This window comes from Aulostomus chinensis, chromosome 12 (assembly GCF_037954235.1).
Source record: "Aulostomus chinensis isolate RoL2024-O1b breed Wild chromosome 12, RoL_Achi_v1.0, whole genome shotgun sequence".
Taxonomy (NCBI): Eukaryota; Metazoa; Chordata; class Actinopteri; order Syngnathiformes; family Aulostomidae; genus Aulostomus; species Aulostomus chinensis.
Window position 1 is genome coordinate 10,253,369 of NC_141331.1, and position 22,172 is coordinate 10,275,540.

The 22,172-nt window shown below is 41.1% G+C and overlaps 2 protein-coding genes and 1 long non-coding RNA gene across 7 annotated transcripts in view; 2 read left to right on the top strand and 1 right to left on the bottom strand.

The window, feature by feature from the left end:
• Window positions 1–10,638, top strand: part of galnt13 (polypeptide N-acetylgalactosaminyltransferase 13) — a 37,373-nt gene extending 26,735 nt beyond the window's left edge. For 3 of the 5 annotated variants that reach the window (XM_086220039.1, XM_086220041.1, XM_086220040.1), the window contains 2 exons: window positions 1,418–1,638; window positions 7,601–7,737. In XM_086220039.1, the coding sequence (XP_086076165.1) occupies window positions 1,418–1,603 (186 nt within the window). In that variant the 3' untranslated portion in view covers window positions 1,604–1,638; window positions 7,601–7,737. Of the gene's footprint in view, window positions 1–1,417; window positions 1,639–7,600 lie in introns of all 5 variants that reach the window. The other 2 variants (XM_086220042.1, XM_086220043.1) reach the window with 2 other exon arrangements.
• LOC147251977 (uncharacterized) overlaps window positions 1–22,172 on the bottom strand; it is a 109,353-nt gene that overhangs the window by 42,324 nt on the left and 44,857 nt on the right. The window lies entirely within an intron of this gene.
• The window catches only part of kcnj3a (potassium inwardly rectifying channel subfamily J member 3a), a 29,460-nt gene continuing 26,486 nt past the window's right edge, over window positions 19,199–22,172 (top strand). The window contains exon 1 of the mRNA XM_086220044.1: window positions 19,199–20,783. Coding sequence (XP_086076170.1) covers window positions 20,106–20,783 — 678 coding nt within the window. The 5' untranslated portion in view covers window positions 19,199–20,105. The remainder of the gene's footprint in view (window positions 20,784–22,172) is intronic.

The following is a 22,172-nucleotide window of genomic DNA, read 5'->3' on the forward strand; positions in this document are numbered from 1 at the left end:
TAATCGGCCGTTTCAGCTAGAAATATGCCTCGCTTTTCTCTGGCCAACTCTGAATGTGCCTTTGACTGTGTGACCCCCCCCCCCCCAAATAGAAAACCACACTCACACACACTCACACACATGCATACACATACAACAAGGTTTGACAAACTTCTGAGCTCCAATTTTTCTAGCATGTAAGTATTTATTGCTGTTGCCAAGCGTCTCAGTCCAAAAGGTTAGCTGCTAAAAAGTTAACTTTTTTTTTTCTTTAAGCCTTGAATATTTAAAATATTTTATGGTAATTCAGCAGAAATATCCAAATTATTCAACCCTCGTATTGGGGTCAATTTGACCTCACTCAATGTTTAACATCTCTAAATAAATTACAGGCTTTTTTTCTCTTCTTTTTGCTTAATATTATTTGACTTTTCTTAATTTAGAGCAGCTAACTGGGCGGCTAACATGACGATGCTCCGTGTACGCATTACTGCTCTTTAGGAAATATGGTTCCTGTGAGAACTTTCCTGCAAACGCTTGATATTTCTTGCACCGTGGGGAGGGGCGAGAAGCTAACTCCCAGGAGACCTGACTTCCTGTGCTGTGGGGGTGGGAAATACGGTTCTGTTGAGGACATTGACAGTTCACACATTATGGGGGAGGAGCAAACTTATAGAAGCATCCCCAGTAGCCCTCTCCACCATTTCTCTTCATGAACACTCTCTTTAATGCGCTCTCTTAATTGAAAATAACCTCTGAGCAATGTCAGTGGGGGTTTTGTTTCATTTTTGACACTGAAAATGACACAAGATGCTGCCAAATAATTAAATTAGTTAGATTTTATGGGGCTTTGCGTATTTTTCTGCAGCTGGATAAAACACCTAACGTTCTGCATGTATAAGGGTAATGAATTTCATTGGTTAGTAAACAAAGAAACAAAATATACCTGACACATAAATTTGGGGAACAATTTTACCTTGAAAGAGCGAAGAGTGGGCGTTCCTCTACCTCGGAGGCTGCCACTAATAGCTATATCCCTCAATCTCCTATTTGATCCAGTTACCTCCAAAAGCTAATCACTTGTTCCTTGTAATATCATCAACCTCTCCTTCAGATGTCATCAAAATCCACCGATTAGTTTTTGGGATATCCTGCAAACACACGCCTGTGATCACATTACCTCCCCGGAGGAGATAATTATAATCCTTTTCTTGAGGTTTAAATTGCAGGGGGTCAAATACATAGATCCCTAGGACAAATAAATGTATTAAATCTGAAGATAATCGTGTCCAGTTTTCATCACTTGAGATATTCAACAGTTTCTCTGGTTGAGTTTAATGTAATGTAACAAGCACATTACTGAATATTGGGTGTGAAGACCCAACAGATACTTACCTTCACCCACCATCTTTCCCTTTTTACTCCTGGCCTGCTGCAGAGGCGCACCTTTCTCCACATTATCACGCAGTTGTGTCTGACCATCAGCCGTCTGGAGGATGGCACCCTCGGTCCGACGGTGGAGTACTGTAACAACACTCCCCTTCAGGCCTGGATCCTTCGCAACTACACACGCCGGGAGGTGGCTAGACACCTCTACTACAGTCCCACTGATTATTTTCTTTAAGCTTCCATCTGCTCTGGGAGGCCATAGAGCCTGAGGTGAGCGTGGTTATACAAAGTAGGTTTAAGGTAGTCAGAGTTCAGCTGCTCTCGAGTGGCGTAGTTGGTCATTAGCTCTGGTAGAACTAGAAGTAGATTAGTTTGACGAGCTAAACAGCACCTTGTACGCACTGTAGTCTGTATTTTTGTAGTAGTATTTTAGTAGTGCTGGGGTAAGTATTTACTAGAACTGAGCATAACACACTTTGTTTTATTTAATCGTGTGCTAATCTGTCTCTTCTACACACTCTTAGTTGGCTACCAAAGCAGGAAGACACAACCCAGTCCCAACTGCAGCTGTGGCTTACATCACAATTTTACTGTCACCGAAGTACCAGTACTTCAAGATTGAGCTAATACCTCCAAACTCAACTTACTAACAAACCTGGGACTGAATTGCAGTTAACTATTAAAATTCAGAGATTAATCGGGTTAAAAAAATTTCCTCTGTTTTACAGCCCTAGTATCAACCTTTTGATACCTTTTCTAAAATAAGGTGCCAATAATGATCAAACACTGTTCCTAATGGATTGGCTATGTTTTCGTAGACAGTAGCTTTCAAATCTTACCCCAATTTTGATAATACTTGGAACAAGACACTTGCATTTTCTAACTACCTTAACTTTAATAAGATCTGAGTCTCAGTAAGATGTAATCACATTAATACCTGGGATATTCTGATCTTTGTGGCATTATTGATAGCGTTGTAGACAGACATACACCAGAATCACACCAGTAAGTCCTACCAGAGCTTTTGCAGCATTTTTGCATGTGCAGCAGTCCAACTGCTTTACGACAACAGCAGGTGTTACAATCTCAGCTCGGAGCTTAGTTTTCTGTCTTATTAGCAAGAAAACACTTGAAATGTCCGGGTTACAATTTGAATTGAACATGAACAGAAATTTTGGAACAAATTTATTGCGTGTCCAGCATACATTATTAAATAAACTGTCAAAATTGGGATTTTTGTCGTCAATGTAAGGTGTGTGTGTGTGTACGTAAGGTACATGTGTATATCGGTGCGCTATATAGGCTCAGTGGAATTTTCAAGACACTCAAGAATGATTGTTGTTTCTTTTTTTATGTTCCAGTTTGATGGAAGGGTCCACTTACCATTTGCTCTGGTTCAGTGTATCCAGCCTATCAGTCAAGTTCAAAAGTCTACATGTAGCTATTGTGATACTGGACTCAGCAGGATACACACAGGAATAGCGTGTGTGTGTGTGTGTGTGTGTGTGTGTGTGTGTGTGTGTGCAGTTTTGGATGGAATAGGAAACTCTGAATTGTGTACGTTGGCAAGAATGACCGAGTTCACGACGAAACTATTTGTTCATAATGATTAGTTTGTTCATTTTCGCCCAACACCGTTCTTTAGTTTTCCTGACGCATCCAGAGGGTGTTTTGACGTTAACAGTCATATGTATGCAAATAGGCAGCATGAAGGAGCTTTTACAGGTGACCTTTCAGGAAGAAGGCACAAAGGCAGGGGCAGATGCATCAGGCTGTGACAGATGTCCCATCAAGATGCTTCTGTGTATAAGATGCTTTTCATAAGACCTTTAGCCAGACTTCATGGTAAATTTGATCTCATTTGACATTTGTTTCCTAACATAAATATTTCATTTTGATGTAAAAATTCACTTGTGGTTTCCTGGACTGCTAGCAAATGCTGAATGATGGCTGAGATGGAGGAGGACATGTTTATTTTTAGCTTATTATCTACATGCAAGACTGATTGAAAAGGGTTTTTCTATTGTTTACAAGTTCTTTTGAAGTGATGCTTCATTTTAAATTCACCTTTTGTGGACCTGGCCTCTCAGGCCACTCTCCTATTGGCCTGGAGCAGCTGTGTACACTATGTGCTCTGCACAAATTGTAAACCCAATGAATCCCAATTATCAATGCTTTTCACCGTTCTGCCTGCTCATTTACATATTTCTGTGAGGAAATGTTTTTGGGCTCAGCATTTCTGTCAGGCTTGTTATTTCCCTGCCTTTTTCCAGTCCTGTCATTTTCTGCATGGCCAGTTCTGTTCTGATGAGTTAAATGAAGTTTGAAACTCTGATTTCTGTGCTGGTGTATCTTTCAAAATGCTCAAGAGCTATTTCACTGTAGCATGCCAGAGTTTTTATGTCCAAGCAGAGTACAGTAAATTGGGTAAGAAGCTCCCAGGGCTTGTGTGTGTGTGTGTGTGTGTGTGTGTGTGTGTGTGTGTGTGTGTGTGTGTGTGTGTGTGTGTGTGTGTGTGTGTGTGTGTGTGTGTGTGTGTGTGTATGTGAGGGTTGCAGAAGTAAAGGGACCTGCTGTTAGATGGCCTGATTTGTGGTTCACACTCAGTTTCTTGTCACAAGATAGCTTGCACACAAGAGCAGGCTACCATAAGAGCAAATGACTGTTGGCTCCTTCGATAAAAAGGAATCAGCTGTTTTTGTATTGCCAACAAAAGCGACTCGGCTCTCTCTATTCCCTCCTAAAGTCTTCACAAGCACACGTTAAACTGGAAGTCTGTGTCTTTCAGCAAGTCCAGGGTGCTGCCTGGTGACAGAGGATAATGTTCCTCTGCCAGGGCTTATGGTTAGAAACCGTCCTCATTTAATTAGCCAGCCTCAGCTGTACACACACACTCAACCACTTGCTCCGGAGACACTGGTTGGTTTGCTGGGAGGCTGAGATGAGAGTTTTCTCTGCCCCAGAGGAGGCATGAAATAATTATGAGCAAAGGACAGGACCTCCACATATCTAGTATTTTCATTAAAAGTAGAGCAGTTTTTCAACCATCCACTGTTCTACTCCTCTATTGTCTCTATTTTAGATCGAGATCCCTAATGCTTCAGCCTTAGAAACCATAAATACTTCCTGTTAATTTATAGTCCTTGTCATTGGCAAATTAAAAAACAAGGATTATTTGGAATATTTTGTCCCAAAGTATTCTTACCAAACCCTGAGAAACATGAACAGAACAGTGCAAAAGTTGCAGCTGCAGCTCAAAGGGGGCATTATTTTCTCTGATAAAGCATGAAAAGTCAAATGTCAGTGCTGCAGAGCTGCCTTTTTGTTCTCTTCTTTAGATTTTTGGCAGGTGTGTAATGTCATATGCCACCTGCTCTCTTTGTTCTTGCTGTGTTTGAACAAATGTGGCCTGTAGGGCGGTCTGTAATGTGTCCTTTAGGAAAGAAGTGGACATGTGCGTGCCTGTTTGGTATCCAGGCAAAGAATGTAAGGCCCTTGTGTTTTATAGCTGGAGATCAAACATAGGCTGAGTGCCTCACGGGAGTGTGCACATTTACTTTTGAGTATCATCTGTCAACAGTCAATGCACAATCACATTTTAATGAAGTGGTTTGCCTCAACCACACAGAGAAAACAGTGGTACGGTGCCACATGTAGACTGTGATTTGAGGTTACTTACATACATTTTCTACCACATGCGCTTTCATAAATAGTCTCCAGGAGAATATAGATAGGTTAACTTTGCTTTTGTAATGAATTATGCCTGTTCCAAGCACAAATATTGCCTTTGAGCATCATTATATTCAGAGACAAAACAACATGCTGTCTTAATTATTTCATTTTTCCACATTGTTTCCTCAGCCCACCAAAACCTCCCTCATCTCTCTGCATGCATTTATTGCAGACAAGGAAAGCAAGAACGGAATGGAGGAGACGTGTTACTTCTCAGGGGAATGAACATAAATGGTTAATCAAGTCCAATGAGAGTTCCCTGTGCAGCAGATAGATTTTCGTGGGGCTCATGCTCATGCAGCGTTTCTGCTCAGCTCATCACAACAGTGTGTTTTTCTACTCTGGACGTCTTAAAAGCACTTGTTCTGTGCGACAGGAAGTAAATTTGCTGTAGTGACACATTGTTTGTGCAGAGTAAACTGCAAAAGTAATGAGAAGGTCGCACGTCAGAACAAATCAACCATCATTTGTAACTTAAACATGTTTATAAAAATTTCAGTCTTATTCCTGAGATAATGATGAGTTTACATTATTTTACAATTGTTGTCAATTCTTATTATTTACGCTGTTTAATAAGTATCAGTATCTGTCTGTCAACTGAAACTGAACCACTCGTAAAAACCTAAATCGTCTCATATATAACGCATCAAACACCAATGTAGGGCTTTGAGTAATTATCTAAACGCAATTACCTTGACTGATTTTACGATTACAAGTCTGCAGAATATGACTCGGTATTAAAATTTAAACGGTATTTTTATCCCTTAATAAGTATTGGCCCTTCCTGTGTGTGACCAGACGGTTGACAGACTTTCAGGAAATTTAGAGTCTAATTAACCTGAGCTGCATGTTGGTGGTGTCTTGCTGTGAGGCGGCAGCAGCAGCAGTAGCAGCACTAACCACTGCAGCACCATCCCACTAGAACAGTCATAGCGATGTAGCTAATAAATCTGAAAAAGCAGGACTGGCTTGATCAGTAATAGCTCCTATTATACCACTAACAAACTGCAGAATCAATAATAAAATGTTTAGGAAAGGTGTTGTTTTCCTAATCCAATTATATTCCTACAGACTTTCTTCTTCTTCTAGGTTTAATATCTCTGTATATTCAGTATTTCAGACATTTTGTTCTTGTTTTGGCCTGCCAACTCCCGATCGAAGTCTTTCCCTATGTAACTTGCCAAACGCTTGACGTTTCATTGTTTATCTTGTCTCTTCTTTATTTCATACTGAGCATGAAGCCTGAAATCACTTTGTCAGTCAGTTGACAATTTAAAGAATGTCCCTGAAAGCAGCAGGAATCTTCAGACAGGGTTACTGATTATTGGTGGTACGGTTAGTCATGTCAAAGCAACTAACCTGATCATGTGGATTCTGGATCAAAAATGCTGGTTCTCAGAGTTCAATCAGGAGTTTTCGGTGATGCCAATGTTTTTGCATAATCACTTTCCTTTTTTTTTTTGTGCGTCTGATAAGTGCAAATATTTTATATAAACGATACACATAATGTCTGAACTTGAACTGCAGTACAGTTTAAACTTTTTTTTTTTTAATAAAGGTATATCAATGAATAAATCTCTGCAGTTAATCCAAACTTAACTTTGTGGTGGTGGTGGTGGGGGGGGGGGGGGTTACATTTCTGTTGTAGTGCACCCAACTGCATTAATCAGCAGAAAACAGCATCTCTTTGTTTCTGGGAGATTAAATGAGTAAATTGACACACATCAATACATGAACAGTATTAGTGCTGCACACAACTGCAGCCTGAAGCATCGCTTTGATTTTGGTCCCTATTAACGTGTATTCATCACTTGAACTTGATTATTCTAGTGAGTCATATCAGGCGCAGAATGAGTCCACCTGTAGAATGGCGTGGAATTGGTCTGTTCTCAAATATGCCTGCTTCTTAATCAGCCTCAGAAAACCAAAAAAAGAAAGAGCTCAGAAAACAGACGATTCTACAATTATTGGACCGATTACTCAGTCTACCGCCAGTCTCAGTATGCAGAAGCAGAGAGGCTGTTTCTAGTCGTCTTCTCTGCAGTCGTCCTCAGAGATCCCTCCCACTAAGTGGCAAGGAATGCAACTTTTCCACCAGCAAGAAGCCCAATTCACAGAGCAGCCATCATGTAGGTTTTGTTGCAGGAGGCAGGACTCCTTTTTTCTCGACTGGAACATCCTGCTCTCTCCATGCACCCATTGTTTTTACTTGCTCCATCTACAGTTACTGAGTGTAACAAGCTCGGGCCATTTACTGGGTTGAAAGGTGTGCTGTGAGGTGTGAGAAATCAATAGCTGATGTCTGTGTGCGAAGGTTCACCCCAGTCACCCCAGGTGGATTCAGTGTTCTAGAGATGAGAAATGCAGCGCGCTCGATGAAGTCTTTAAGTCGGAACGGCTTATTCAAGAACAAAATCTCCTCATGTGGGTCACGTTTGTGCATGCGTGAGTTCCATATTTGCATCTGTGTAATTGCACGTCTGCTTCTTTCTCTCTTTAGCGACTCACCCTGCTGCATGTCAACAGCAACCAGTGTCTAGACATGCCGTCTGAGGACGACAAGATGGTCCCCACCCTGAGAGACTGCAGCGGCAGCCGTTCCCAGCAATGGCTGCTCCGCAATATGACCCTGAGTGTCTGACCTCTCACCTCGCCAACCCCACCACCACCACCACTACTACCACCACCACACTGTCATCTTTTTACCCATCCAAGTTTGCCGCACCTTCATCAGGTGGCTCCTCATGGTCTACTTTGTGTTACAGCAGAGATCTACCCGTTCATCTTCCTCTACAGAGGCATCTCCTTTCACAGCTACGTCAGGTTCAAGCCAAGCTGCTGTTCTGGAACCACGATGGGCTGTAACACACTCACGGCCTCCACACAGGGAGTGCGATCTGGTTCTGTATGGGGGAGGGGGTGTCGAACCTCCCACGCTGTTGGCTGTGCATTCACCATGCTTCTCAGACTGCTGGACAAACATCTGTTACAAGACCACTGCTAGGCCACGTCTCTGCGATGTCCTCAGTGAAATGGACTGTCTATAGCTGAGAACACGTCTACTGGTGTCTTGGTACAGTCCTGAAACAAGACTTGCTATGCTGCTCCTCCTCTTTCCATATCAGTGTCTCGATTACAGTCAGATAACAGGAAAGTGAGTCCAACAAGTGCTGGATATTGAAGGCAGATACCAGTGTTGACATTTCTGCTAATGATATATCGGCTTTTGAAAAATGGGCTTTAAGTGACTTTTTTGTTGTTGTAAAGAACCATTGACAGGATACTCAAGCATTTGTGCACATTTTTCTTGGAGGTGGAACCATTTTGGACATATTTGAGTGTCTGAGCTTAAAGCCTCTGGGTGAGTATTTCCCATGGAAGCGGTTGACTGACAGCTGATGGCCGTTGTTGCTAGGAGACACAATGTAAACCTGTTTGTGGCGCTACTGACTGGGGCATTTCATAGCCCTGCATTGACACAAGCTGCGTTCCCCTTATTTTAAAAAGCCCACATACTGTCAACTATTCTTATACAACATTCCACATTTTCCACAGCTAACAACAGAGTGGTGGCCACCTGCAGGTCAACTACCTGTGTGATATTAAATATTTTTAGGACCTGCCCACACAGATGTTATATCAATGCCAATGCTGTCAGTCACTTTCAAAATGTACGCCCGCTGGGAAAAGTAATACAATTTCTGGACATCCTGATTTCATAGCTTAAATAACTGCTACTGCTCAACTTTCATAAACAGTGTTTAGGATGGGATCCACCAATTATGGCTCACTTGCCCCCAAAAAACATGGCTTTACAAGTCATCAAAAGACATCAAACATACAGTATCTTTGAAATGTCTCAAATTTCTTCAACGTGTTGGTCAGCATACATGCAGGTAGACACTAATATGTCCGATCAGCCAATTATCTGCCACAAACAAAATAGGTGAAGTGACCACAAGCTCCTAAATGGATAGTTTATTAAAGTGGGGTTGTGTGAGGTAGTTGTGTAGTCAGTAAATGTGGGTCAGTGCGTCTAATGTGCAGAGAGCAGCAGCAGCTCTGAAACCCAGCATGGTTCCACCGTGGACGTGTCACAGAAAGAAAAAAACAATCATATTTTATCCACATATATGAGCACCAACATACAAAAAAGTTCCTTAAGTCTGTACTGTAGATCTTAGAAAGCTCTGCCGTGGAGTAATACAGTACACTGCATGTGTAGGAATATGATGGAAGTTCTGTGGTTGGAAAATGTAGAGCCAAAAGAAAGGGCAGAACAGGAAAGGAAAGCAGTGAAAATCTTATAACGATAGCGTTCATGTAAATGGGTATAGATTTCTCAATCAATAGCTGTAGTTGCCTTTCTGCACAGAAAACGCGCCGACCCACATCTACAGAAAGAAAGACCTGTACTATGGATATGAGGACATTCTTAATGCACCTACAATCACGGCCTCTGAAAGCAGGAATACAAATCACCTTTATCAGTTTCCGAAAGATTCTTTCTGCTAAGACATAATCTTGTTCTTTTTAATATCACAAGAAACCATCATGTTTAGAGCAGAGCAGGTACTGTATGTGTGCCTTTGACAAGTTTTTGCATTGGTTTATCAGTTTTTAGAGCATTGTGTTGTTTAAAAAAATAGAATGTTGTTTCATTTCAGGAAGAAAAAAAAAGTTAAATAATACACATATCTCATAAGTAGGTCTTCAGGAGAATAATCAATATGTCACCCAAGCTAATATTAACAAAAACATTGATAACTGTAATTTCTATCAAACAATTGTTGTTTTAGATAGACAACCGAGATGCTGATTTCTAAGATGCTTTGAAACTTGAACACTCCCCAGAAAGATATTGAATGATAGAAATATCACAAGGCATTGCTGTGTTATATTTGGAATTGTGGTAGTAAAAACTATGCTTACCTTGGGTTTTGAAATGCAATGTGTTTTGGAAATCCCATGGAATGATGAAATAATATCAATGCTGCTTGAATACTGAGTCCCTGCTAAGTGCCTGCTTGGCATTCAGACTGAAATTCAGTCGCTTTTCTTCACACACATTTATTGTTTTACATCAGCTTAAAGTGCATGGTGTTATAATAGGAATGTAATGTTTCAATGTATTGGTTGCGAAGTGATGTTACCTGTTTGTACACTCTGCCTTTTTTGTAGAAAAAAAAATAAAAAAAATAAAACTTCATTTGCAGTTTGGGCCTTTAAAGATTAGGATTGCAGGCTTTATTTTGTGGCAGAGGACAACACATTCAGCATACCCCAAGAGAGACATATAATGGATGTTACTCCTCTCTTTTGTCTGTATTTTTAAAGGCACCTGCTACCCTCGGCTGATGAGGCTACATCTGACAGGGTCGTTATTCTGTGTACATTCAAGTAAGGATGGCGTGACCTTTCAAGTGACTCTGGCTTTGTTCAAATCTGATTTTGGAAAATTACAAGAAAAGGAGGACAGAAGGTCAAAGGAGGACAATGAAGATGGAGAACAGGAAACGGTCCACACAAAGCACTGTGAACACTAAAAGGCATGTGATTATTTTAACTGACCTAGTTTCTTATTTATATATATATATATATATATATATATATATATATATATATATATATATATATATATATATACACACACTGTATATATACTGTATGTATATGTATGTATAGAGAGAGAGCGAGAGAGCATTTCCTTAGTTTTCAGGGCATGTTTGTCAAACCAGTCCAACAGTATTCAGTTTACACTGATCAGACACATTTTCATAATTCAGGCACTTGAACAAGAACATTTTGAAAAATGAGTCTAATAATTTGGGAAATACTACTACACTTGTTTTTGAAAGCCTGACATAGAGCTAAAACAACCATGTGTTAGCTTGGCTTAGCATATAGCCAGAGAAAGGGGCAAACTGCTAACTAAGATCTCTCCAAAGGTACTAAAACAAGGCTTTCATCCCAGCACCAACCTTATAAAGCCCACTGAAAAATGTACCTTCTCAAAAAGCAGGATTATATCATCAACAGCCTATGTAGTGCTTTGGAAGTGCTAGTAGGTGTATATTTACCTCCAAACAGTGCTAGACTAGCTGCTGTCCCCGTGTCATGCTAAGCTATGCTAACGGGCTGCTGGATGTAGCTTCCCAGCAAATGAGTTGCATGTACTTGTACAAATCTGAGAGCTAAAGCATATGTGGCTAGCTTTATTTGGCCTCTTTATAACACTAGAAGTTGTTTGCTTGAACTAGTTCTAGTTGTTTTGACATCTAAACTGTAAAGGTTTATGGCACATTCTGATAAGTTAGGGTTATTGCCTTTTTAATAACAATCAAATGCCCCCTGAAACCCAATTTTGTAGTCATCTTCCATAATGGCAGCACGGTGGTGCAGTGGTTAGCACTGTCGCCTCACAGCAAGAAGATTGCAGGTTTGAGCCCCAGCTTGGGCACAGGATCTTTCTGTGTGGAGTCTGCATGTTCTCCCTGTGCCTGCATGGGTTCTCTCCAGGTTCTCCAGCTTCATCCCGCAGTCCAAAAACATGCAAATGGCGATTAGGTTAATTGGATACTCTAAAGTGGTCATGAGCGTGGTTGTGAGTGTGAATGGTTGTCTGTCTCTATGTGTGTTGGCCCTGTGATGGACTGGTGACCTGTCCAGGGTGAACCCCGCCTCTCGCCCGAAAGCCACTGAGATAGGCTCCAGCCCCCGTGACCCTTAACAGGATAAGCAGTAGAAAATGGATGGATGGATGGATCTTCCATAATATTTGCAAGCCTCTGCAGAGATGCTATCGTAGAGGTATTAATAGTTGTTGTTGAGCTGACAACACATCTGTGCACTGCACACTCAGCAGAGGCCCTGTTGGGACTGCCAACAGTTAGAGACAGTCTCACACCTGTAGAAGCAAAACCCAGTCTGACTAACTGGGCCTGTGGGGATAAGATAGTGGGTCTGTGGCCAGGCCAAAGCACTGCATTAATGGCTGAGGTGCTTTGAAATAATAACCTTAATGGAGGCCTTATCTGTAGCTTTCTGTGGCTCCATGAGGCTCTCAAAGGCGGAACATGATCAGAGTTTCTCACCATGGTGACTGTGTGCAGTTCTCAACTCAGTAAAGCGTAAGTTTATATTCCACCAGGAATCCTTAAACTTTCTGGTCTTTCAAGACTTAACATGATTTGATGATATCATTTCCTCATGTCACCTTTTGCAGTGGCTTTTTTTCTTCTTCTTCTTTTTTTTTTTTTTTTTTTTAGCAATTACATAACTTCAATATTACGGAAAAGATCATTTTGTAGTTGAACCGTTAGACCAGCAGGATGGGGTGGGGGGTTGTCACTAGGCCATCAAATTGGGCTACTGGCAAATATGTAGAATGTTGGACTAAGATTAACTCGGATTGTATCTTAGAAAGAATCAGCACATAGTGATGTATAGCGGCGACTGGTGCAGCAGATGGGCAAACTTGTCCCTGAGGATGAACTGCAGATGGAATGAGAGCTGCCTGGAGGTCAAAAGTGACAATGAAGCCTGATGGGAACAAATCTGAGTGTCTGTGGTGGTGTGGTGGACAAGTTCCATGGGGGCGCCTCGCAAGAGCGCATGCTACTGAAGCCAAAGAGATGTTACGATGGTTTTGAGGCAAATGAATGCTGCTTCCAAGTGATTCAATCTTCTTTATTAAGTTTTGTCGGTGACTGTAAGTTATTTAAATTTTAATGTTCATAGCAGGGGTGCCCAAAGCTTTCACTTTAGAACAAAATATAAACACAAATTGTGCTGCTGAAACACCCTTTATCTGTGCACTACTGCTCCTGCCTCTTACGTTCAAAGAGCCACCCTGCCTCTTGATTAAATGATCAAAAAAAAATGCCAAGAGACAAGTAAATAATACTAAGGATATTACATATTTAAAGAGCATGTATTTACCTTTTTTAAAAATCATTCTGTATTATTATCAATACTATTTCATTGATTTTATTTTTTTGTCTGGTGAAATATTTACCCCCCCCCCCCCCCCCCGGACTCCACTTTGGGCAGCTCTTGTCTACAGATCATGAATGTGTGGAGTCCATCCATCATCTTCCCTTTATTCCTATGAAGAGTCATGGGGGGGGGCTGGAGCCTATCCCAGTGGCTACGAGCGAGAGGTGGGGTTCACCCTGGACAGGTCGCCAGTCCATCACAGGGCCAACATACATAGACAAACAACCATTCACACTCACAGTCACACCTACAGTCAAATTAGAGTATCAATCAGCCTCGTCCCCTCTTGATGTCTTTGGACTGTGGGAGGAAGCTGGAGTACCAGAGAGAACCCACACAGGAACAGGGAGAACATGGAGACTCACACAGAAAGATCCCGTGCTGGAGCCGGGATTCAAACCCAGAACCTTTTTGCTGTGAGGCGACAGTGCTGACCACTGCACCACCCTGCAGCCCAATGTTTGGAGTCATTAATATTTAAGTAGACTCAGTCATACTAACATTTCCTTCATTGGTCATATATTTATAATTTCTTGCTTGATTGAGCTCCTGATATTTGAAGACAAGAATTGGACTGGTGTTCTTTGTTGATGTGTTTTTAAATGTGTTTGTGTTCCATAAATACAGATAGTGAGCCTATGAATATAGTTGTTTTTTAAAGTGGGGAAACTAAATAAAGTACTGTTACTACTGATCGTTAAGGGGGGCATTTTTCGGCTGAACTGATGTTTGCTGCTGCGTAGGCTATACTGCATTCATTAGTTTTTCAGTTTCGGATGTTGATGGGCAATTAAATTCTAAGTGTCAAACCAAAACAGCCCTCAGACATTACTAGAAAGCAACCAATACTGATAATGCTATGTTCTAGCAGAAATATCTTAATTTGAAGTTGTAATCTGAACCAAGGAGGAAATAAGTTTTTAAGGGTAAATTGTTTCATTTTAAAGCCTTCAAAATCTCTTTAGCTGATACAGGGCAGCGTTCAAGGACACCAGTGGTGGCACTTCTTCACTATGTAGCTATGTGATTGTCTCTATTGTCTCTAACCTGTTTAGAACCCATTAGAACATCACGACACGAGAAGCTCTTCACACTGTTGTGCTTTGGTTTCCAACACGACGGTGTAGATTTTCTGTCCAATTTCTCAGAGTGTCCCTGATGTGCTTGAATGTATGCTGGTCTGCCTGTGTCTCCCTGCTCAATATAAGGGGTTCCATCAACTAAGTGAATCCAATAATGGGTAGAGGCAGAGTGGGGGAGAGAGCGCGGGGGGGGGGGGGGGGTAATCAGCTCTCTGTGCCTTTTCTTCTCACTTGAGACCTGAGCCAAAATCATGCACTTAATTGTTGAGGGGACCTGAAGATCCTGAGCGTCTGCATTGAAAATAAGCTATAATTAGCCATGTTTGGAGACCGGTATCTCAGTAGGGGTCAGATCTACTACCACAGGAGTCTCACACACACACACACACACACACACACACACACACACGCACACGCACACAGAATAATGCAGTGTACCTGTCTACCAGCCCGAGGACTCGACAGTAACATTTCTGATGTATGCCTGCAATCTCTTGAGTATTTTGATTGATTGAGTATATTGATTTGCAGTGAGGAAGTGGCCCTAACTCGCTTCCACAACGTGATAATCTACATTTAGCAACAAAAGCGGTGATTAGGAGGAGAGGCCCTGCTGCCTTCAACATTAATTGTGTAGCAATCAATCACCAGTTTCCAGGAGCTGCTTTGCTAAACGCTCCTGTTCAAAAGCTATTTTTTGACACAGTGGCATCAAATAAAGTCTTGCTATAATGCAATTCTGGGATAATATTATTGTTAGCCCATTCGAAGCTGAATCTGCAATAAATACCACTCTATTAAATGTGATTATAAGATGTATTATCTTAATTATGAGATGCTACTTTGGTTAAATGTGCTGCTGCCGTTTATCACAGCTACTTCATGAACAGCTGTAATGTCCTTTGATTACCACGAGATGCTGACAATTTCCTATCGTGTCCCTTAGAGGCTCCATATTTTGACCCAGTTGCTGTACCTCATGGAATCACTGGTTTAGTAATGCTCTTTCCACCACATGGTTTCACATTACATACCAAGAATGGAGGAGCAACAAAGCATGCGCATCCTACAGATTATGTTAAAACCTCATCATTGCAGGAGGTCATGTCTTTCATGAGAAGAGGAGTATTTGTTTAAAATTCAAAAATCAATATTGGTGGTAAAGCAAGATAGAAGGCAATTTTTAGTGGGAAGTCGTAAATTTGTTCAGGGGAAATGGAAAAACAAATCCATTAAAGCCAACATCAAAGCAGAGGCAGCGTTCCCTGCTCTGTATCTGATTGTGGAGATTATAAAGGAAGATGGAAAATCAGAAAAGATTGTCGGAAGTGATTGGCTGATCCTCCCGGAGAATGACCTCCAGTGCTGGCTGATTCAGAGAGGAGGACAAGTGCATCTCAATGTCCTACATTGGCCTGATTAGATTAATAAATCAATCCCATCTCCACCCGACCATCAGGTTTTGTTCAGGCTATTTTTATGAAATGGGTTACAGAAGGACATCAAATATTTTTCATTATTGACAGTTTGACTTGTATTGCTGCAAGAAAGAAACTTATATAGAAGCTGGTCATTCACGGCGACAGAAAATGGCGTCTGGTTGTGGGAAAACGAGTCATTTTCTGGGGATGTTGCTAAAATGCCCTTTTGCTTTGTTGAAGTAAAAATGGCCACTTTTCTAAAGCCAGCCTTTATAAGGGAAGAACTACTCTGCATAAATTGGTGCACTGTGTTACACATCAGCTGCCTCCTGGTGTGTGACAAGAACAAGCCCAGACATTAACCTCTTTCCTGTATTTAGCTGTCAGGGACATGGCGTATGTGTCTGAGCTGAAAAAGAAGGGTTTCTGAGGGGTAAGGAATATATGAAGGATGACTGAATTAAGGGTTTAATAAATATGATTATTTAATGCTGATTACTGCAGGTTCAGGCGTGAACTTTGGGCTATGTGTTGAGGGATTTCCACTGAGGAACCCTCCTGGCAGTAATGCATGTTTTTCTACACGCACGCTTTGACAAGAGGTGTGGGTTTTGTTTCCATGAATGTATCTGTGAAACACAGCAATTAAAAACATCTAGTTTGTGGTGCAGCCTGGATGCTGGCCAGTCCAAACTAACAGCCTTATTTTTGCACAGCAAATACGTGAATAGCCTTTCCCTCCTAACGAGGGCTAGAATACTTGGTGGATGACCCGTGTCCCCTTGCACTCATTAAAAAAGGACAGAGTCCTGCAAAAGTCAAACTAATGTTCACCTGGCAATTAAGATGGCCTTGTGACTGATGGAGAGATCTCCTCCTGTCTGTCCCCCTTTGGAGGACTGAATCAGACCCTTGCAAACAATATTTGGAAGCACATCAACATTTCACTGCGCTGCCACGCAATCATTCATTTGGAAACGGTTATGTCAGACCTATTTTAGAAGCCACCATTTGTCCAGTATGGCGTGCTGAGCTCAGACTGGACATGGAATAAACCACAGTGAGCTACAGTATAATAGGAGAGTTAGATTTCGCCTGGAATCAGACTGACTCGACAACATATTGATCACTGGAAACTCAGACAACAGCTCCAAAAATTGCTGAAAAAAATAGCTGGAAAATAAACAAGCTGGACATTCATTGCATATTTGGCAATAAAAAATAAAAGAGGAGAAGATGCTGCACGAGGGAAGACTGAGTGTACTTAATTTCACGCACAATTGTGCATGACACTGTATGCAAATAAACCTGTCTTGTGGATGTACATCAAACTAGAATCACAGATGTTCAATGTGCTGGTTGGTTTAATCATTTATTTAGAATATTTTCTCTCATTTGAATAAATTCATCAAATGTAATTGTTTCAAATGACTGCTTCTTTATTGATTTAGTACAGTATGTCTCCAGGTAAAACTAGTTTTATTATTAAAGCCACAGTCACTGGATTGGTAATTTTTTTTTTTTTTTTTTTCAATGAGCAAAATTGTCTGAACGCACCGTTTGGGAATCACCTCAGAAATGGAGAATGCTGAGACAGGTATTGGTATGTTGTTGATCCTGACTTGTGCGTGTTTGAGAGACAGCAGGCACGTCTGGGTAGCGATGGTGTCTGGCTATTCCTCTGTGGTCGTGATGTGGGTAAGATGATAAGGAAATCTTGTGTAGTGCATGCCGGTTGCGGTCCTCCTGAGAGCTAATATAGTTTGCTGTGAGTGTCAGCAGCTTTCAAGTACAACGTGTCGGGATCTCCTGAGAGGCATTAATGGAATCAAACATGGACACACTCATGGGATGGAGGCGGAGTCATCAGTGGCCGCTTGCACAGGCGACCTCAAAGCAAACAATCTCTCACTGTCCAACAGAGATAGAAATATAGATGCAATTTAGAAAAACATGTGGATCATAGAAATAGAGGACCAGCAGAATTGCTTTAGCTTGCTACAGGCTAAAAATGTAGTTCTTCAGTGTGATTTATTTAGGGCAGTAATGTATAAATGCTCCATACAGCTGTCCCTTATGTCCAAAGTCTAACCAAATGAATTCCACAAATGTCATGATCGCCACCAGGAAAATCTCTCTGCATTTCAAAGTACATGAGTACGTGAGGGTTGTTTTTGTTTTTTTTAAATTTTGGTATCTGTGGTGACATTCCCTTGCTAGTGCATCTGTAGGGATGCGTTTGTCAATGTTTGGCAGTAGCTGTGTAGAGGAGTCTGGCCGGACAAACTTGCTGGTCACATGAAATAGCTACAGGTTTTACAAAAATGTGTTGAGAAAATTGGTAACTTGTCCACGCTGGACTGCATTAAAAGAAGAGAAGGGTTAGAAGACAGACATGTATCAAACAATTCTTGACACATTGGCAATTGTGAAATATTTGGAGTAGCTACATAGCCGTTACTTTTACTCCTCCTATATAAATGACTTGTGCTTTGTAACTGAACGGAAATGTTCAGTTTCTGTAGCTATGTGTTGACATGAGCCAGAGGACTTTCAATGTCTGTAAGTGTGTCATGTTAGCAAGCTATTTAGCGAGCTAATTGGCCAAACACTTTGCAAGCTAGGTAGCCAGCTAGTTAGCAAATTAGTGGTTTTACAAAACCTTTTTGGAAAAATAGGTAACTTTTCCTCATTGGAAGGCGCTAAAAGAAGAGAAGGGTGTGAGGACTGACATCTGTAGCTCATTTCTTGGACACATTGTTATCTGTAAAATATTTGTTTTAGCTTAGTCACTGCTACATTTACTCTTTGTATTTAGAGGGACTTGTGTTTTGTCGATGTGAAAACGTTCCTTTTTTTGTAAATATTTCAAAAAAAGACCCTAAAATTCCTCTGGCTCATGCAGCGCCACAGGTCAGTAATGTTAGCAAGCTAGTTAGCAAGCTAGTCGGGCATGCTAGTTAGAAAGCTAGTTAATGAACCAATTAGTGAGCTACCTAGGAAGCTTGCAAACTAGCAGTTTAGAAAAAGAATTAAAAAAAACAATTGGCAACTCATGCTTTTCAGATAAAAACTAAATCACTGACTATGAACCAGCTAAAATGTTGTTTGCAGATCCTGTGCACACCTTTTGTAGAAGTACTGTACACATAAATACAACCTCCATCCTTATTGTGATACTCTCAATTCCAGAAAGTGGAGACAAAAGTTACATTAATTTGGATTTGGATAATTTGGAATAAAAAAATGCTGTTTTAACATCCTTTTGATTGTAGCATCAGTTACTCTGTGCTCCGCAGGATTTGTGACATCATAAACATTTTGGAAGCCAATTCTAGTCCCATATTTAGCCAACATAATATGAAGCTTGAAGCTTCTACTGCACAAAAGGTGATCATGGGATTTCTAGTAGAATATTTTTTTTGTTTTTGTATTTTTTCTAATGAGGGAGAAGAGTAGGTGGCATTTTAGATATTGCAATGTGGTAATTAAAATTTGTTTCCTATGTATGCCAGACACAAATTATTAATATTAATTGGAGATTGTTTTTTATGCCATAATACATGTGTGGATGGGATATTTTGGCTTAATATCCCATATTTGATCAGTTGTCAACCTTCTTCTCTCCTCCTCCTCCTCCACCTCCTCCTCCTCCTCCAAATTGTCTGTCTTTGTAGTACCACCACCAGACAACAGTGAATGCATCACTGGAGACGTGGAAGTGCGCAGGAGCCGCGCAGGGAAATTGAAGGGAAAGAATGAGCCAAAAGAGCATCTGGTGGATCATTGTCGCGGACACCATGAGAATCCACTCGATATTTCTCTAAAAGAGGGGAGAAGGTGCCCGAAAAGAACCTGGCAAATAGCGTCGATGCGCGCAAAAAAAACTGACGACACTTGGACGCTGATTTTGTTCATCTATCTCGTCATTTTTTACAGTCTTGGATGCAGTTCTGTGTGCACACATGAAAAAGGCAGGACTGGAAAGCGAGTAATCTCCAACGCAGACGCAAGTGCGCATAGAGCATCCTGGAAAATCAACGACGAATTACGCAGAGGTCTTGGTGTTTTATGGGGGGGGCACCGACGGATTTAGAACTTTTGCATGGAAACTTCCTCAGTGAGTACAGTTTGAACGGGTCGATATAGCCCCAACCATCACGAACGATGAGTAATCCACAACGCAGCAACTGATGCCCTGTAAAACCTGGACTGCGACTGGCGCGTTGGATACCTTATCCTGTGCGTCGCTTCTTGATTTCTCCACATGGCTTCTGTCCTCCGGGTTTGTTAACTACTCACACATTAATAATATTTCATGGCTGAAGAGTGTAGCAACAGTGGTGTGTGGCGAAAGAGGACGGTGCAAGAGTAACTAGGGCGAAGACAGCGCACTTTTTCTCGCCATTCCGCACGGACATTAAGCGACTGTGGCAACTACAACCCAGACTTTTATCCCCCCCTTTGAATCCGTGGCTATTTCTTTCGCTGCTGTCATCGTAGTATGTCTGCACTTCGAAAGAAATTTGGGGACGATTATCAGGTAGTGACCACCTCATCTAGCGGGTCTGGATTCAACCAGCCTCCCCCGGAGAAAAAGAGGAAGAGGCAACGGTTCGTGGACAAGAACGGGCGATGTAACGTCCAGCATGGGAACCTGGGTGGTGAAACCAGCAGATACCTCTCAGACTTATTCACAACACTGGTAGATTTGAAATGGCGCTGGAATCTTTTTATTTTCATCCTCACCTACACAGTGGCTTGGCTCTTCATGGCCTCGATGTGGTGGTTCATCGCGTACATCAGAGGAGACCTCAACAAAGCCCACAATGACAAGTATACTCCATGTGTGGCCAACGTCTATAACTTTCCCTCAGCCTTTCTCTTCTTCATAGAGACCGAGGCCACCATAGGATATGGTTACCGATACATAACGGACAAATGCCCCGAAGGGATCATTCTCTTTCTTTTCCAATCCATTCTCGGATCGATCGTCGATGCCTTTTTGATCGGCTGCATGTTTATCAAGATGTCTCAGCCTAAAAAAAGGGCCGAGACTTTGATGTTCAGTGAACATGCAGCGATTTCTATGCGAGATGGGAAACTAACTCTCATGTTCAGGGTCGGCAACCTGCGTAACAGCCATATGGTGTCTGCACAGATCCGCTGCAAACTGCTGAAAGTAAGTGATGATTCTACTTTTTACAGGGAGTGCATCTCTTCTCGTTGTCGGTCACGTCAATTAACACCTATTGAAGATTTTCCCGTGCAGAATCCAAAGCACAAAAGTAGACTCAAATATTCCAGACTGCAATGGATGCAATCAATACAAGCAAGGCTGGTAAGCAAACCTATAACAGCATTTGCCTCTATTTTTAGAAGGCGTGTACAGTCTACAAGAATTTGCATAACAAGTTGCTAAAGGAATATTAATTCACCAACTTTACTAAAAGATTTTCATGGGGAAAAAAGGGTTTCTATTCATACCAAAATTGTGTTCATGAAGATTTTTATTGAAAAAAATATTACAAAAGGGATGTACTGAAATTCTGGACTGATACTGATGCTGATGTGCAAAATGATACTTCGGCCAATAACTGATGCTAATAGTGAGATGCTTTTTCGGTCCCTTTTTAACCAAAGATTGTTTTGTTTTTGTCTTTTTTTTTATATTATTTTTGTTGACTTCTCTTTCAAATTTTGTGGTCAAACAAAAAAAAAAGTCACATATTATACGGTAAATCATTTTCACATCATCAAAAACAATGAAACATTGTTCACTGCCATTCAAGGCTGCAACCAACCATTATTTTAATTAATGATTGTTTTCAAGATTAATGGATGAATTCCTTTGGGCAATAACAAGAAACTGCAAAATGGTTGCAATATTACCTGAAGCGATGTGTTCAAATTGCTTCTGTTGACTATGCAACAGTTAAAAACTCTTCATTTTTTGCTATGAGGCCCCCCCCCCCCAAAAAAAAGCATGCAAACCAATGTATTTAAGAGTCTGCAACCAGTAAAAGTTTGACATTGTTTGCTTGAAAAAAGACTGAAATGATTAATTGATCATCAAAATAGTGGGCAATTCATTTTCTCTTTAACAACTTACTGATTACATACAGCACTAATGCCATCTGTGAATGCCGTCTTATTTATCTGGTTGATGGTACTCGAGGCAAATATCTGTGATACTCAAAATATCGGTGTACTCTTGATATTATGTGGTTTTGTCCCTTCTTAGGATACACATGAATGGTTTCCCCTCCTGTCCAACTCATGATCCTCCCCTGATAACCCATGATATTCTATGAACAGCTTAAATCAGAACACGATTTTACATTTGTTAATGTAGTACAGAACACTACATGTGTGCCATAAAGTTTATACTCAGTTCAGTGTGACATCACTGCAGGAAATTACTGAAACTATTTTTTAATCGAGATGAGTAAGCGTTCCTTGTCTTTGTCCTGATACAGCAGGTGACTACTGTATAAGGCATTATGAAGATTTGACTGTAAAGATGCACAAATTGATTTAAGTTGTTCCAATATAGAGACGAGAGACTCAA